Source organism: Papio anubis, chromosome 8 (assembly GCF_008728515.1).
Source record: "Papio anubis isolate 15944 chromosome 8, Panubis1.0, whole genome shotgun sequence".
In the NCBI taxonomy this organism is placed as follows: Eukaryota; Metazoa; Chordata; class Mammalia; order Primates; family Cercopithecidae; genus Papio; species Papio anubis.
In genome coordinates this window covers 9,821,822-9,838,605 of record NC_044983.1, presented here as the reverse complement: position 1 = coordinate 9,838,605, position 16,784 = coordinate 9,821,822, and the positions used below count along the sequence as shown (strand labels likewise).

General features: G+C 45.8%; 1 protein-coding gene across 2 annotated transcripts; it reads right to left on the bottom strand.

Annotated features, from left to right (window-relative positions):
* Positions 1 to 438: 438 nt before the first annotated feature.
* Positions 439 to 15,478, bottom strand: PPP1R3B (protein phosphatase 1 regulatory subunit 3B). Of its 2 annotated transcripts, none has more exons than XM_003902443.3 (2): positions 15,222 to 15,478; positions 439 to 5,603 (listed from the first exon to the last, which is right to left on the bottom strand). In XM_003902443.3, exon 2 carries the CDS (start codon positions 5,576 to 5,578, stop codon positions 4,721 to 4,723), a length of 858 nt encoding a protein of 285 aa, XP_003902492.1. In that variant the 5' UTR covers positions 5,579 to 5,603; positions 15,222 to 15,478; the 3' UTR covers positions 439 to 4,720. The 2 variants fall into 2 exon arrangements, with proteins under 2 accessions (XP_003902492.1, XP_003902491.1); XM_003902442.4 differs by lacking the exon at positions 15,222 to 15,478 and adding an exon at positions 14,439 to 14,549.
* Positions 15,479 to 16,784: the final 1,306 nt, after the last annotated feature.

The following is a 16,784-nucleotide window of genomic DNA, read 5'->3' as shown; positions in this document are numbered from 1 at the left end:
AAAGCAGCTCTGGAAATCTCACTTCTCACTTTGGGTGAATATCCACTACCTATCAGGGGCTGTTTGGTTTTGCTGGTTACAGTTTGTTTGCTCAAGCAGTTAAAAGCTGTAATAGCCACTTACAGTTTTCCTGCTTTTGTTTGAATACCTCTGTCTGCACTGGACTTCAAGTGCAAATGACAGGGTAAGAATGCCTGTGACCTAGGGTGATTAAAAATGGGTGCAGAATAACAGTAGCTCCTGTATCTCTTCCCTAAAACTTACCTTCTCAGCTAAGATGTGACAACTTAAAAAAAGCAATTATCTCCTCTCTGCCTTGCACCTTTAACTCGGGCATTGACTGTGAGCTTTTCCTTTGGAAACCTAAGATCGATATGTGTAAACATATCAATTTGAAATATTACTCCACTTACTCTGGCTCTAAGAATAGAAGGACAGTTTCAGTTTTGTTTTGTCTTCCTTTATTACATTTTTGCTCTTGAGATACAAACAAATCTCTCATACCACACAAAAAACATCCATTCGTGGGATTTTTAAAGTGCATTTCCCCTTGAACTTTGTGTACAAAAATATTTATCTTTTAAAACATGCAGAAATTTCTTGACAAGGCACTTTTAGGTATAAAATGAAGATGAGTCCTTGGTTCTACATTCGCATTGAAGTACAAGTGAAACATCCTCACAGCTGCGCTCTCAAAGCCCTCAGAGGTCCAGCAGTCTAAAAACTCGTCAGCAAGACTGAAAACATTCACAGTTTTACAACGTGGGTTGCAGAGCTTTACAGCCATGACCAGGAAAAACTGCCCGTAACAACAGCTGTCCTTCCCAGTTCCAGATGTGTTGTCTCACTGCAGGAATTAAGATAAGCTGCCAAATTGTCTTCGTGTGACCCTGCAAGATCCCATTATCCATGTAACTTCTTGTCTCCAATTTCAGTGAACATGTCAGGAGAGATGTGATCGGGACTCTCCCAGGACTACATTCAGGTGAGAAATTTTAGAAGAGGAAACAAATAAAAGGCAACCAAGGTTTTCATCCCCTATCCATTGAGAGGGAAGGTCCAGAAAATGGGCAGTTCCAAAAAAAATGAACACTTTCTTAATTGATAAGCATATGTGGCCCATTTAATGTCCATGTGACTACAACTAATGCCTTTTTTCAAAAAGAAAATGGTTTGAAAAGATCAAAACCACAAAGCAATCTCCTAACAGTTCCAAATTGACATCTTCTAAAAATGTATCGTATTTTACCACCATTAAAATGAAATCTTAGAGCTAAATTAAATTCTACCATTGCCTCTGAAATTGTTTGAATTTCTGGAGAACTGCACGCCTCCATTATTTCTCACCAGCTCCAGTAGAACAATAATTTTTTTAAATAAAGAAACCCACTCAAATGCTTCATGCCTTCCAAGAGATACAGAAAGCTTATTTATTAATTATCTGTATATAATCCAGCTTATTTATTGTACCCAGCTGGCAAATGCTCCGCAGGGCACTTGAGGGAATACATATACAACAAAAATGAAGTTGCTTCCCTGTTCCCGGACAGCTGCATCTGTGCCAGGTGGCTGGTCTTTCTGGGGCAACCTGGGAAAGATTCTGGGACTCAAGGGTCACTTGTTACCATAACCAAGAGCTGTCTGAAGGCAAATCTACAAGTTAGGCTGCAGTGAAGTCTCCAGCTAAGGAACCTGTCACCCTGTGAAGTGTGTAGGCTTATCTACTGATGAAGAGCTATCAAACAAGGAGAGAAGCCATCAGTGCAGCTCCTGAGGCCATCTGAGAATTTCACGGGACAGAACTGGGCCAAAAGGAAAAAGAGTGTTTGTGGCAGGAGGGTAGCAGGGGAGCGAGTGGTAAACAGAAGCCAGCTAGAAGGCAGTATTTTTCAGACCCCCATACATCACTGAATGACAGCCCTCATGAGGAAAGTCAGGCAAGTAGAGTCTTTTCTTGGAGAAGAAGGGTCTCTGCGAGCGGGTGAGGACTTGCCTTCTGAACTGTGCGGTGGGGTGAGCATCCCAGGTGTGCTGGCTGGGGTCTTGCAACCAGCGCCCCCAGCAAAAAAAGCCAGGGTGAGCTAGGAGAAAGACGGGTAGTGGGAAGGGTTTACGGCTGCTTTAGAAGAGATAGTTATCACTGAATTATCATATTTCAAATTTTGACATGGGAATGTCTTAAGATCATTATTAGATCAAATTCAACTGACTTTATTAAACAGAGTCACTGCAGGCCTTTTTCTTATGAACACAGAATGATCCTTAGTTGGGTAACATGTCAATGCCAGTGCACTCTGTGCCTTTCCTGCATTGTGGGGAGGGCACTTCTTAATGCAAAGTAAAATTCAGGATCTACATGACATCAGTTTTGTTCCATTTGAGTTCGATTTATGCTATTAATAGCTCTGATCACCAAATTTACAACATTTAAAGTACTGTCTATTACACGATGTCTGGTATGTTTACATACAACATGGTTCTGCCCAGTAACAGCGTAAGGTAAAAATGTGATTTCCCCTAAAATTATATTATCATGTAATCCCAGAGTGTTACCCACCTGGGAGAGGTACAAAAAACAAAGCATTAGAATTCAGGCTAAGAACAGCCAGTTTTAGGAATAAGAATTACATTGAATAGCATTTAAGAGTATTTAAAAAGTCAAGGCATCTTAAACTTCAAAAATGAAAACAAAAACAAAACAAAACACCACCAACAACAAAAACAACCTAAGCCCACCACGAAACTCTAGGAGCCAAGGCACTCAATAGCTGCCTGTTGGTTATGTACAAAGCCACCGATGGGAGGTCTTTCCAAATTACTCTGGAAAACCCAAGCACAAGACTCTTAGCTTGAAAAGCCTAACAGCTGTGCCTCCAAATCCAGGCAACTGTGCTTCCACTCCTCTTCTTGCTTGCCTTAGGAAAACTTCACTTTAGTAAGATCAGGCAAAACAGCAAATAAAAGAGTCATTTAACCAAACTCCAAAAACAAACAAAAATAGAAAGAAAAAAAAAAACCCAATTTCCTACAAATATACATGTAAAAAAATATTTTTAAAGCACCCCTAAGTAAACACCAATCTTACCCAAGAAAAATCACAGGTTTGGGGTCTATCTGATAATGATTGTCCCAGAGGTCTCTCTCTTTTTTTGAGACACAGTTTCACTATGTTGCTCAGGCTGGAATGCAGTGACATGATGATCTTGGCTCACTGCAACCTCCACCTCCCAGGTTCAAGTGATTCTCCTGCCTCAGCCTCCCGAGTAGCTGGATTACAGGCGCCTGCCATCACACTCAGCTAAATTTTGTATTTTTAGTACAGATGGGGTTGCACCACGTTGGCCAGGCTGGTCTTGAACGCCTGACCTCAGGTGATCTGCCCGCCGCAGCCTCCCAAAGTGCGGAGATGACAGGCATGAGCTACCACACTCGGCCCCGGAGGTCTCTTTCACAACAGCACTAACCAACAGACTTTAGTCCAATATGGTTAAGAACAACAAATCTCTGAAATGTCAGAGTTGGCAAACAAACATTTAAAATAACCTATAAGAACTTGGGTGAGGTTTTTCTCCCCTATCCCTTTCCATACACACCATAAATAAGAACACCCAAATCCGTGTCCCTGGGTGCTGGTAAAGTGTTCTAGATATTGTAAATCACAGTCAAGATAAAACCATTTTCTGCAGGTTTTGAGGAGACATTGGATCTGCAAATCAAATGTCCTAAACACAGCAGAAAAGACGACGCTTCAGGAAGGGAGATCCAAAATTCTTTCATAAAGAATGAAACCAGCCAAGTAAGTTAAAACAAATCTTGTCATTGAGCTTTCCAAGGAAAAATCAGATTTTCCCGGTGATTCAGGGTAAATGTGGGGACTTAGAAAGCTCCCCCTAGAAGGCAAGAGGAGAAGTGGAAAATGTCCCCACTCATGACTGTCCTGCCTCGTCAGAACCCTGCAATCTGTGCCACCGCACAGGAACCAGTGGGTTTTGATGACTGGTGTGTTGCTCTCCGCTGGAATAGATCTGTGGGGTCAAGAAGAGTGGGGAGGAAATGCCTGTCTCAATCACCAACTATTTTGCCTTTATTATCTTTTCCTGAACGTCAGATCAATTGTGGAAAAACATAAAATGCAAAAGATGAACTTTCAGAAAACAAGAGCCAATCCCATTTCTCTTCTGCAGCTGCATTGGAAATGTGCGTCAGGTCAGTGTGTCACAGCACAGAGATGCATGTGGACGGGGAAGCACAGCAGCTTGCAGGAAAGGCCTGGCTGGCAGAGAGCACCCAAAGATGAACACGACGAACAGTGAGGGTCCAACGCGAGGTGGCTGGGGCTGAGCGGCTTTTTCTGCTCTCCTCTGAGTGGAGAGCAGAGATCCTTCCAGCTTCATCAGCTCCTACAGCTTCATCAGCACTGGCACAGGCTTGGTTCCCATCCATACCCTTTCCAGCATAGACCTGCACAGACTCTCGTGGCTGCCACAGTGCCCAAGCGCGCCAGCCACCACCGCTTCTTTGAGGGAGACACCAATTGTGTAATCTGAACCTGGCTGGATTTGCTGGTTTAAGAAAGAAGTGAAGAGGATCCTTTTATTTTCCCAAACTGGGCCTCATGGAAGTTCCACTTTGCTCCTCCCTGGCCTTCCATCTCCACTGCACAGTGAGCAGAGCTAGGCTTGTCTGCGGCAGCTCTGCCACGCCCTGTCACCCGCAGTCACTAGTAGTAGGGCCCTAGCTTTTCGTATCCCAAGTAACTTGGCCACTCTGGAAACAGACCATAGGAACACCGAGGGCTTCCAAATTGGTCAAAGGATATTCCCAAATCCGGTCCATTGTGGGGCTTGGTCGTTCCCTGGGTAGATTTTAACTCAGCCCGGATGATCCTATAGTTCTTGCCTCTGTTGCTGTCCCAGTGCGTCTGTCCATTGCACTCGTAGTACACAGCAAACTCCATTCTTTCATAAGACTGAATCTTCTCGGGCAAGCTGATATCGAAGGAGAACGTGTCCCTGTCTGAACCAGCGTAAGTGTCCTTCACGTACTGACAAGGAAAGTCTGTGTAGCTCTTCCAGGTGTCAAACGTCATCCTTATTTTCACGGTTTTCTCAAATGCAAGGTTCTGAACCTTCACAGTGCCTGCAATGGCCCTGTCCTTGAGCACACAGTTCTCAAGGCAGACGTGGTCAGCCTGAAGTCGATTTCTAAAGTCTAAGTAATCTGCAGAGGGCTGGGAAAAATCCAGAACAAAGCTCTCGCTCTCTGCTGTCGTCAAGCTCACAATGCTGTCTAGGAGCTCGGTGATGTTGAATGTGATATCTAGCGGGTCATCGAATTCTGAGAACACTTTGACCATTGTCAAGGCCAGCCCTTGGTTGTCTGCGAAGGACACCCGCTTTTTCACCTTCTTCTCCTGGACAGCTGGGGCCACCATTCCACTGGCTTCCTTCTTGCTGCTCAGCTGAATACAAGGCCTCAGTGGTTTGCTGGGCTTTGGTGAGATCTTAAAGGCAAACCTCTCTCGGCGCAAGGAAGGAGCCATGCAGTCGTATCTGTACTCGATGTCCACGGCCATCATGGGGCTAGATGAATAGGCCAGAACCCTGGAAAGGGAGAAGAAAGAAAACAGCAGAGCGGTCAGATCAGACAGGTGTGTAAAGGCATCATTCCAGCAGGGACTGGCAAACAATATTTCCTTTTATCTCTGCCCACATGGCTACAGGTCAGGATTAACTCTAGTGTGCTCCAGCACAACACGGGTTTGAGGGAAGATTATGCTGTGGCGGGGACGAGTTGGGGGGTGCGGTTCAAGGTTAAAATAAACAAAAGAGTAAGAAACCCACCAGTTTTAAAACTAAATGCACAGGTTTTTGGGTCAGCATTTCTTGGGGCCTTCTGTTGGCTAATGTGCCACAGAGGATAATTAAAAGGGCATATACTGTTTTAAGATTTCCCAAACCTGTATGACTAAAAAGGTGTCTTCCACAGATAGACACTATTTATTTACGTATTTTTAGAGACAGGGTCTCGCTCTGTTGCCCAGGCTGGAGCACAGTGGCGTGATCACAGCTCACTGCAGCCTCGACCTCCCAGGCTCAAATGATCCTCCCACCTCAGCCTCCCAAGTAAGTGGGACCACAGGCGCAAGTCACCACGCTTGGCTAATTTTAAAAAATTTTTGTAGAGACAGGTCTTACTATGTTGCCCAGGTTGGTCTTGCACTCCTGGCTCAATCCGTCCTCCTGCCTTGGCCTCCCAAAGTGCTGGGATGACAGGTGTGAGCCTCTCTGCCCACACTTTATTAATTGAGAAGTAAAAATTGTATATTCTTATGGTGTACAACATGTTTCCATATATGTATACATTGTGGAATGGCTAAATCGAGCTATTTAACATGCATTATATCACACTTTTTTTGCAGTGAGAACACTTACAATCCACTCTCAGCAATTTTCAAGTACATAACATATCATTACTAAGTATAGACACCATATTGTACATTAGAGCTCTTGAATTTATTCCTCCCTGTCTACCTGAAATTTTGTATCCTTTGGCCAAAAGATACCTCTCCAGTCCCTCCACCCCCAGCTTCTGGTAGTCACCATTGTACTCTCTGGTTCTATGAGTTTGACTTTTTCAGATTCGACGTATAAGCGAGATCATGCTGTATTTGTCGTTCTGTGTCTGACTTATTCGCTTAACATCCTCCAGTTTCATCTATGTTGGCACAAATGACAGGATTTCCTTCTTTTTTCAGGTGGAACAGTATTCCACTGTGTTTATATGCCATGTTTTCTTTATTCACTCATCTAATGATGGGCACTTAGGTTGATTCCATATCTTGGCTTGGTGAATAATGCTACAATGAACATAAGAGTGCAGAGAACTCTCTGATATACTGACTTCAATTCCTTTGGATATATGTCCTGTAGTAGGATTGCCGGGTCATATAGTAGTTCTAGTTATGGTTTTTTGAGGAGCCTCCCTACTATTTTCCATAATGGCTGTACTAATTTACATTCCCACCAACAGGAGACAAGGGCTCCCTTTTCTCCACGTCTTTGACAATACTTATTTTCTTTGGTCTTTTTGAAAATAGCCATCCTAACGGGTGTGACATGACATCTCGTTGTGGCTTTATATTTGCTATAATCTGATAAAAAGAAATGGACTCATCCCATAAATATAGATTGGGTGTTTCCTATATGCCAGGCATCGAGCAAGACACTGGGATTCAATAGTGAAGACAGACACAAACCTGCTTTCATTAAGCTTATGGTAGGTTTTTAAATGTCAGGATACCATTCTGGGCGGTGGCTCACGCCTGTAATCCCAGCACGTTGGGAGGCCGGGCAGGTGGATCATCTGAGGTCAGGAGTTCGAGACCAGCCTGACCAATATGGTGAAACCCTGTCTCTACTAAAATTACAAAAATTAACCGGGCATGGTGGCATGCACCTGTAGTCCCAGCTGCTCTGGAGGCTGAGACAGCAGAATTGCTTGAGCCCAGGAGGCGGAGGTTGCAGTGTGCAGAGATCACACACTCCAGCCTGGGCGACAGGGCAAGACTCCGTCTCAAAAACTAAAAATAAATAAAATAAAAACAATCAGCAATTTAGTATTTTCAAGCCTTTAACATAGGTGAATATTTGTTTTTTCCACAAGTAAAAAATTGGCTCTATAAGAATAAAAAGCAAATACAATCATGCTAAACGAGGATAAATCTGAATTAACAAAAACTATATTTTCTATAAGTAAAAATGATAAGTAAAACAAAAAAGATTAAAGACAAACTGTGAAAATATTTTACAGTAAGCATAGCAGCAGAGCTAATACCTTAATATGTAAAGTGTTCTTACAAAGCAATAAAGTCAAATATTCTACATAGAAAAATAAGCAAAGAACGTGAATAGAAAATTCAGGAAAAAAAATTTTTAAGTGGCCTATAAATATGCAAAATGTTCAACCTTATTATTAATTTAAGAAGTATAGATGAGAAACAATGTCTGTTTTTTATTTATTGAATTAGGAAAAAAATTTAAAAGATAATGCAAGCTTTTTCTTTTTTTTCTTTTGAGATTGGGTCTTACTCTGTCACCTAGGCTGGAGTGAAGTGGTATGAACATGGCTTATGGCAGCCTCCACCTGCTGGGCTCAAGCAGTCCTTCCACCTCAGCCTCCCAAGTAGCCAGGACCACAGGCACGAGCCACCATGTCCAGCTAATTTTCAAAAAACATTTTTTTGTAGAGACGAGGTCTCACTATGTTGCCCAGGCCAGTCTTGAATTCCTGGACTCAAGCAGTGCTCCCACCTCCGCCTCCCAAAATGCTGGGATTTACAGGTATGAGCCACTGTGCCTAACCGATGCAAATATTTTCATTAGTCTAAAATGGCACGACCTTTCTAATTTTTTTTATCATTTTTTATTCTAATATCACACAGAGACATTTATCCTAAGAATTAAAAACTATACATAGAGGTGAAGGTACTACAATGTTCAATGCCACATTATAGGCGGAAAAAAGATGACAAAATAACCTAGATGACCATTAACAGGTACCTGGTTAAATCAAATGTACCACATCCATGTGATGTACTTTTATTTTTATTGTTATTATTTTTTCCTTTTTTGAGACAGAGTTTCACTCCTGTCGCCCAGGCTGGAGTGTAACAGCACGATCTCGGTTCACTGCAACCTCTACCTCCCGGGTTCAAGTGATTCTCCTGCCTTAGTCTTTCGAGTAGCTGGGATTACAGGAGTCTGCCACCACGCCCAGCTAATTTTTGTACTTTATTAGTAGAGACAGGGTTTCACCATGTTGGCCAAGCTGGTCTCAAACTCCTGACCTCAGGTGATCCACCGCCTCAGCCTCCCAAAGTGCTGGGATTGCAGGCAGGAGCCACCAAGCCCAGCCCATGTGATACAATTTTATAATCATCATTAAAGCCATTATTTTAAAAAAGATTTAAATGAAATGAAAAAATTATACTTATGTCTATATATATATATAGAGAGAGAGAGAGAGAAGATAAAATTGTACGTAGAAACTAGACTTGTGGTGAAAAAATGCATTTGACCCTTCAATGACATGAGTTTGAACTCTGCAGCTCCACTTATGCTCAGATTTTCTTTTCTTTTCTTTTCTTTTTTTTTTTGAGACGGAGTCTCGCGGCATCTCGGCTCACTGCAAGCTCCGCCTCCTGGGTTCCCGCCATTCTCCTGCCTCAGCCTCCCCAGTAGCTGGGACTACAGGCGTCCGCCACATCGCCTGGCTAGTTTTCTGTATTTTTTAGAAGAGACGGGGTTTCACCATGTTAGCCAGGATGGTCTGGATCTCCTGACCTCGTGATCCGCCCATCTCGGCCTCCCAAAGTGCTGGGATTACAGGCTTGAGCCACCGCACCCGGCCTATGCTCAGATTTTCTTCTGCCTCTGCCGCCCCTGAGAAAGCAAAGACCAACCCCCTCTCCTCCTCTTCCTCCTCCTCCTCAGCCTACTCAATGTGAAGAGGATGACAATGAAGACCTTTGTGATGACCCACGTCCACTTCATGAATAGTAAATATACTTTCTCTTTTCTTTGATTTTCTTAACATTTTCTTTCTTTTAGATTACTTTACTATAAGAATACAATATACGTTACATATAAAATACAAAATACGTGTTAATCGACTCTTGATGTTATTGGTAAGACTCTGGTCAACAGTAAGCTATTAGAAGTGAAGGTTTTGGGGAGTCAAAAGTTATATATGGATTTTTGACTGTGTGGGGGCTAGCCTCCCCTAGACCCCATGTTGTTCAAGGGTCAACTGTATTATGTAAATGCAGAGAAAAAAGACTAGAGATATATTTAAAATCAGAATACCTAGGTGACAAGATTTCAGGAATTTCTGGTTTCCTGGTTTATATTATCTTATATTTTCTAAAATAATATTGCGTCTATCAGAACAAAATGAACCTAAAAAATCCTCACACATTTTAAGATATGCCAAAAGCCTATCCCAACACTATTGCCTCACTAAAGCTGAGCACTTTTTTTTTTTGTGAGACAGGATCTTGCTGTGTTGCCCAGGCTGGAGTGCAGTGGTGCAATCATAGCTCACTGGAACCTCAAACTCCTGGGCCCAAGCAATCCTCCCGCCTCAGCCTCCAAAGTAGCTGGAACTAAAGGTGTGCACCTCCATGCCCAACTAATTTTTCAATTTTTATAGAGGCAGGGTTTCACCATGTTGCCCAGGTTGGTCTCAACCTCCTGAGCTCAAGCAATCCTCCTGCTTCAGCCTCCCAAAGTCTGAGCACTTTTTATCATTCTGATTACCATAGCAAATTTATATTTTGACTTGACAGTTTCAATGGACTAAATTAAGGAAATGAGTGACAAAAATAGGATTAAAATCTCAAGTCTGAGAATCACAGAACACAGGATCTGGATGAGTCCCCAAACCTATCTCCTCTCAATCTATCCCCCTCCTTATGGCACAGGTGTAGGTGTGTGATGATGTGTTGGGGAGCTCACTCTCGAGCAGCCATGGCCACCCCAAGGAGTGACAGGCAACATGCCAAGTGTCTTCTGTAAAGAGCTGGGACCACTGGTTCAGTTCCATAAATAATCTCTCATTTTCACCCTCTGACTGTGATTAACCAAACATGTAAAGAAAAAGGGTGAAAGGACAAACGCGTATCAGATTTGACCCCATTTTTCCAAAAGTATAGCACTTCCCTGGGATGCAAGAAGCACTTACAGATGGTCAGTTGGAGAAATACACATATTCAGAACCAAATAAAACAATAACTTATGGCCAGAATGCAGGTGCTTAAACATTCATTTTAAAGGATATCTGTCTCACCGTTTCCCCTCTAATAAAATCAATCTAGTGAAAATGTTAAGGGCAAATTTGCTTTCAATTATCTGTTCTTATACCCACGTAACTGTTCTGGAAAGGAAAGTTCTGACTGAATTAGGCAAGGTAGGTTTGCAGAGGTTCCATGGATTGACTAACAGGTTCAATGTGAAAAAAAAAAATCCTATACTTAACAAAATATCTAAATTTTAGTTATTCTTGTCCTTTGCAAAACTGTGTTGGAATTATACCCTCAGCTCTAACTTTAACACAGGTAGTGTTTTTGTTTTGTTTTGTCTCATTTTTATTATTTATTTATTTATTTATTTATTTTTGAGACGAAGTCTTGTTCTGTTGCCCAGATTGGAGTGCCGTGGCGCGATCTCAGCTCACTGCAACCTCTGCCTTCCGGGTTCAAGTGATTCTCCTGCCTCAGCCTCCCAAGTAGCTGGGATTACAGGCACGTCCCACCACCCCCAGCTAATTTTTGTATTTTTAGTAGAGACGGGGTTTCACCATGTCAGGCTGGTCTTGAACTCCTGACCTCATGATCTGCTCGCCTCGGCCTCCCACAGTGCTGGGATTATAGGCATGAGCCACCGCACCCAGCCTCGTTTTTAAGTAAGTATAAAGACCAAACAAATGGCTATATCTGGCATCCCAGTGACCCCCACTCTACCCATCCTGAAAAATCTGGGTGTGAAACTGAGGGAGGAGGGGTTCCTCTTCACAGCTTCCTCCTCACCTGAGTCAGCACAGGTCAGCTGCAAGTTCTCTTTGCACCTCCAACAAGCCTGCAAACCAACCTCCTACGTGCTTTCCTGCATGTTAGAAAAAGGCTTGGAAACTCTCAAGATATTGTGGAAACAGAATTCCAAAGCAAAAGGATCAAAGAATATACACACTTACAGCCCACTAGAGCCAACGTCCCAAGTTCTAATCCCGCAGGCTGAAGAGACTTAGCTGAAGACCTTGGTAGAGTTTCACTGTTTCAACCCAGTGGCATAAATTTGCCTCTGAGATCCCTTTTATCACCAAACTGTAAGAACAAGCAGAAGTCCGGCTTGGAAAGGCCAGGCTCCAGTCAGAGCCAGAGCTAATTAAACAATGCTGCCGGCACTTGCAGGAGTCAAATTGCTATGGCAAGATTCTTCCATGAAAGGCAAAAGTAAGGTTATGATGGCCCAAGATTACCTGCAGGACTACTACCCCAGGAACATTGCACAAGCAACCCCAGTCTAGAATCCCTTCACTCTGTTTGTGTGTCACCATAACTGCAGGTGAGGACATTAACCTGTGTGACCTCAATCTGCGGTATGACTCGACTGTCAGTCACCTGGCCTGTCCCACAGATAGCTTCCAGCTTTTATTTACCTGGTCATTCTCCAAGAATCAGCACACCAAAATGCTGGTTTGGTGTGGGCTTTCCTGACCTGCTCAGGAACTCCCCAGCAGACTGTGACAGGGATGGCTGCCGCCATTCAGAAGTACTCCTAGCAACTGAGATGTGCAAGGTAATATTAAGTTCCTGAAAAGGAGGCACCTGGACAGGTGCTTCTTTTACAAATGACATGAAAATGATCGGTTCCAACATAGGATGCACCAGGCTGCAGCCCAGCCTCCTCTCCTGAGAGACTCTTTGGCTACTCCAGCTCTGTCCTTTTCCCAGGCCAGGGAATACGAGTCACCAACGTTGGCCAGGGGAAAACAAAAGAACCAGAAGTTATGGACATACATTTGAACCATGAGAGCAGGATTCAGGATCTGATACCAGTTGCAGGATAGGAACAAGAGTGTATGAGTGCTGCTCCCAGGTAGGTATGAATTCTCAAACACTTGCTTCCATAGAGATGCCTCAGAGCTCAGGGATCAGTTTCCCTGGTGAGGGACTGGGCCATGCTTGAGGGTAGATTTAGGTGTTCATGGCTAAGACAGGGCAAACCCTAACAGATCATGGAGATAGTTTTGCATAAATGCTTTCTCTGTTCCACTCATGACACATACCTTCTCAAGACAGCTGGCCAAGGTGAGACAGCCATGGTGATAACTACAGACCCGCACAGAAAATAACCCCATGACCTTCACGGTTTCAGGCAGCTGGGCTACTGACTTTCTGGCTGTACCTTTCATAGGGAGGAAACCTTTTTTGTATCAGGGCCATGACATTATCCCCTCCATTCTCTCATTCTCGCTTGCTCTCTCTCTCTCTCTCTCTTTTCTGATAAGAAAAGACAAAAAAAGGCCGGGCGCGGTGGCTCACACCTGTAATCCCAGCACTTTGGGAGGCTCAGGCAGGCGGATTACCAGGTCAGGAGATCCAGACCATCCTGGCTAACACGGTGAAAGCTCGTCTCTACTAAAACACACACACACACACAAAATTAGCCGGGCGTGGTGGTGGGAGCCTGTAGTCCCAGCTACTCGGGAGGCTGAGGCAGGAGAATGGCAGGAGAATGGGGTAAACCCAGGAGGCAGAGCTTGCAGTGAGCTGCACTCCAGCCTGAGCGACAGAGCAAGACTCCGTCCCCCCCACCAAAAAAATAAATAAACAAAAACAAATAAAGAAACAAAAAATCAGATGCACAAGCAACCCACCAGGAATACTGAAAGCTGCCAAACTGCATTCAGTAAACATTCACAACCAGGTTATAATTTTCATTTTTAAAGACGTGGCCATCTACCTCCCTCCAACAATTAATTCTGTGTTCCCTTCCAAAAAGTTTCACTGATCCAGCATGAGGAGAGTGCACGTCTTTTCCCCTTGTATTTAGACCATGGGGCCCTATTGACAGCCTTAAAGGCTACTTGTACCCCTTGATCCTGTCCCCATCATCCAAAGAATCTTGATATGTGAATGAGGTTGCATATTCTAGGAAAGAGGCAAGTTCAAATGACACAGCCCCTGCCGTCTGAAAACGTAGGAGGGAAAACAGGGCACTAGGCTAAGAATGCCCGCACCTTGCTTTGTTGCTGGAGCAAGTCACTCAGCGGCTCTGGGCTTGAGGTCCCCCTCCAAGGTCCCTGCTGGCCCTGACATTGTATGTTGCGACCCACGCCTGGTGCCGCGTCTCTTCCCACTAACTTTTTTCCCTAAATACCTCAACTGTACTTTTGTGGTAAGTCCTCCAGCTGTCTTCACTTTAGTTTTGGCTCCTGGACAACTCTGCCCAAGGAACTATTTCCTCCTTTCCTCCTCTTCCTCCCAGCCCAAAGCCCTATTTGTCTCTTCTGCTGCACCCTGGGTCTCCCAGGCAGGCCCCGCCACTCAGACCACAGGTTCCAACACCTTCCAAGTCTCCAAGTTCCCAAGTCCAGTCTTCCCTCTATTTTCTCCTCTTTTTCAGAAAACAATGCTCTCACAGGCCCCCAAATCTTCCAGTACGTCATTACCGGCCCCCACTCCCTCTTTTGCAGCTACTGTGCCTTCCACACCCCTTTTTTTGGATTCCAAAAGGGGGCAGGAACAGGCCAGTGCTCTCCAGGCTGGAGGATCCTACCAGTTATTCTCCGACCCTGTCCCCTCCGTCCAGCTCGGCCAGGGCTGCACTCTGCCCCCAACCTCCCTACAAGCTTCCTCGGCCTCGCGCGGCACCCACCTTTTGGGCCGCAGATAAGCCCCCTCCCCAGCTCGCTCGCCGCATCGGAGAGCCCGCAGGGTTGTGGCAAGGGCGACTACGTGAGCGTCGGTGTGTCCGGGAGGCAGGGCCTGGGCTGGGTTCCCGGAGATGTCGGCGGGGGGAGGAAGACGACGAGGAGGAGGAGCCCGTTATCGCACCCGGGCGGGGCCGGCAGCGGGGCAACCCCGGCCCGAGCAAGCAGCGCGACACCAGCACCCCCGCGCGGCCGCCTGGCCTCCGCCAGCCCGGGACGTGGATCGTCCTAGGTCCTGTCGCCCTCGGTGGCCTGAGAGCCTACCAACTGTATTTCCTCGCGTTTTATAGGGAAACTAGGGCCCGGAGAGAGACGAAGCAGCTTGTCCTTAATCTCCAAACCCCACTACCCAACTTTGGAGACGTCTCCAGACCTGTCGGGACCCGGGGCTGGGAACTTGTGCTAGGTTCGAAGCCAGAACAACAGGTGGCAAAGGCATCAGCCGCCGCAGCCGCAGCTCCCGGGTCACGGTCGCAGCCGGGCCCAGCAGCGCTGTGGAGCACGTGGGCCCGGGAGGCGCTTCCCAGCTGCGGTCCCTGGATCGCCTATCCACGATGAAGCAACAGCTCCCTGGGGCCAGCTCCCTAGAGTGTTCCGGCCCCAGTGTGCCAGTGCAAGTCGCACGGTGAACATGTAGGTGACAGGAACCCAAACGGGTCCCCGCTGCACGCCCTCGCCTTGTTGTCCCCGGCCCTTCCCTCGGACTCGAGGCTTGGGGAGGTACGTACCGGGTTCAGCTCATAAGTCCCGAGGGCAGACGCGCCAGCCCGCGGCAGCATCCGCACTGGGGGAACAGGGACAGCGGCCGCGACGGCACGAGCTGGGCGCCGGGCTCGGGTTCGCGCCCCCCGCCGGCGGTCACGTCCGTCAGTGCGCAAGAGCTGCGCGCTCACCTCCTCCCTCCAGCAGTCACCCGGGACTCGAGCTCCCCGCGGCCGCGCTGCCCCCTTTAACTTTCCGGCCACCTCTCGGGACCCCGGGTTCCATCCCAGGCCCCCTTCCACGTGAACGCCCCCCGCAGCCAATGGGCACGCCCGGGACCCCAGCCGCTGACCAATGGACGCGCAGCCACGGTGCCGGGGCGCACCACTTCGCCACGTGATCGGCAGCGCGCCCGGAGTGATCCGGCTGCGGGCCAGGGTCTGGGAAGGGGGTGGTGGGTCGCCGTTTCATCAGAAGCCCCAGAACGGGCGCCAGGGGGCAGGGGCAACTTCCTACAGGAGAGCGTCCCGTTAGAGTGACAGGGCTTTTGCAAAAGTCTGACACCCGTGGCACAGAGCGCCCCAGATATGGAGGGTTTCACAGGTAGGTATACTTTAGAAGAAATTTCCTAACTTGAATCTGTTATAATCACTACCTAAATCTACAGGGCCTCCGTGATACATATTATGCACCTTGAGATCTATAGAAAATGATCTTAGAAAAAGAAAAAAAATAATGACCTTAGAGAGTTTGAATCACAGGCTCTTCCTTTCTTCAGTTTACATGTAACTTGATCTGAACTAGCCACGTTAGGCACAAGGCTACCAGTTTTCTAATTTTAATGACCAGTAAAGTTTTAGAAAAAAAATTAGAAATTGATATAGGATTGCCAACTTTTTAAACTGCCAAGAAAGACATGAAAATAAACAAACCCTACCGTCTTCTGTTACTATTCTTTTATTTTTATTTTTAAAAGTACTCTTAAATAGCAATAACCACGACATGCAGGAAGGATGTAAAGGCCAGTCTTTCCCATTGGATATATTTAGCTTTCTGAAAACTCACTTTGTTGAATATGGAATTTGGGAATTTCTGCTCTAAGGGATATAGGCTCAGCTTCCAATTTTACTAGGAATGCAAGCGTAAAACAGTAATCGGTGACAATAATCCAAAACAAGCCTTTAGCTCTGTAGAGAGCTTCCCCGGAGGGAGTTGTGGTGTCTGAAGGGTGATCATTAATCTTCTTCCTTCTTTTCCGTTGGGCAAATCTGATAAGGGACCACCTGTGAAATCAGCTATTGGTAGGTGGTTGGCAAATAGTGCTTCTGTGCAATATTCCCTCTGCCAACTTTAAACCCTCTCTTGTTAGGTGATGAGTAGGTTGAAGATTGTTAAGCCAAGTACTAGCTAAGTTTCTCAGGTGTAGGGAGCAGCCGGAGGAGTAGGCAAAGATGAAGAGCCAACAGGTATTGCAAAACCTATGCAGGCAAAGGGTAATCCGAACCACACCGGGAAAGAGTTGGGACGAGTACAGCTTTGGAGCATTAGGGTTTGGAAGGATTTTTCTTACGTAGATCTAGGAAACCGTG

Bases quoted from the DNA above. Each gene is read 5' to 3' on its own strand.
- PPP1R3B (XM_003902443.3), bottom strand. From the start codon at position 5,578: ATGATGGCCGTGGACATCGAGTACAGATACGACTGCATGGCTCCTTCC.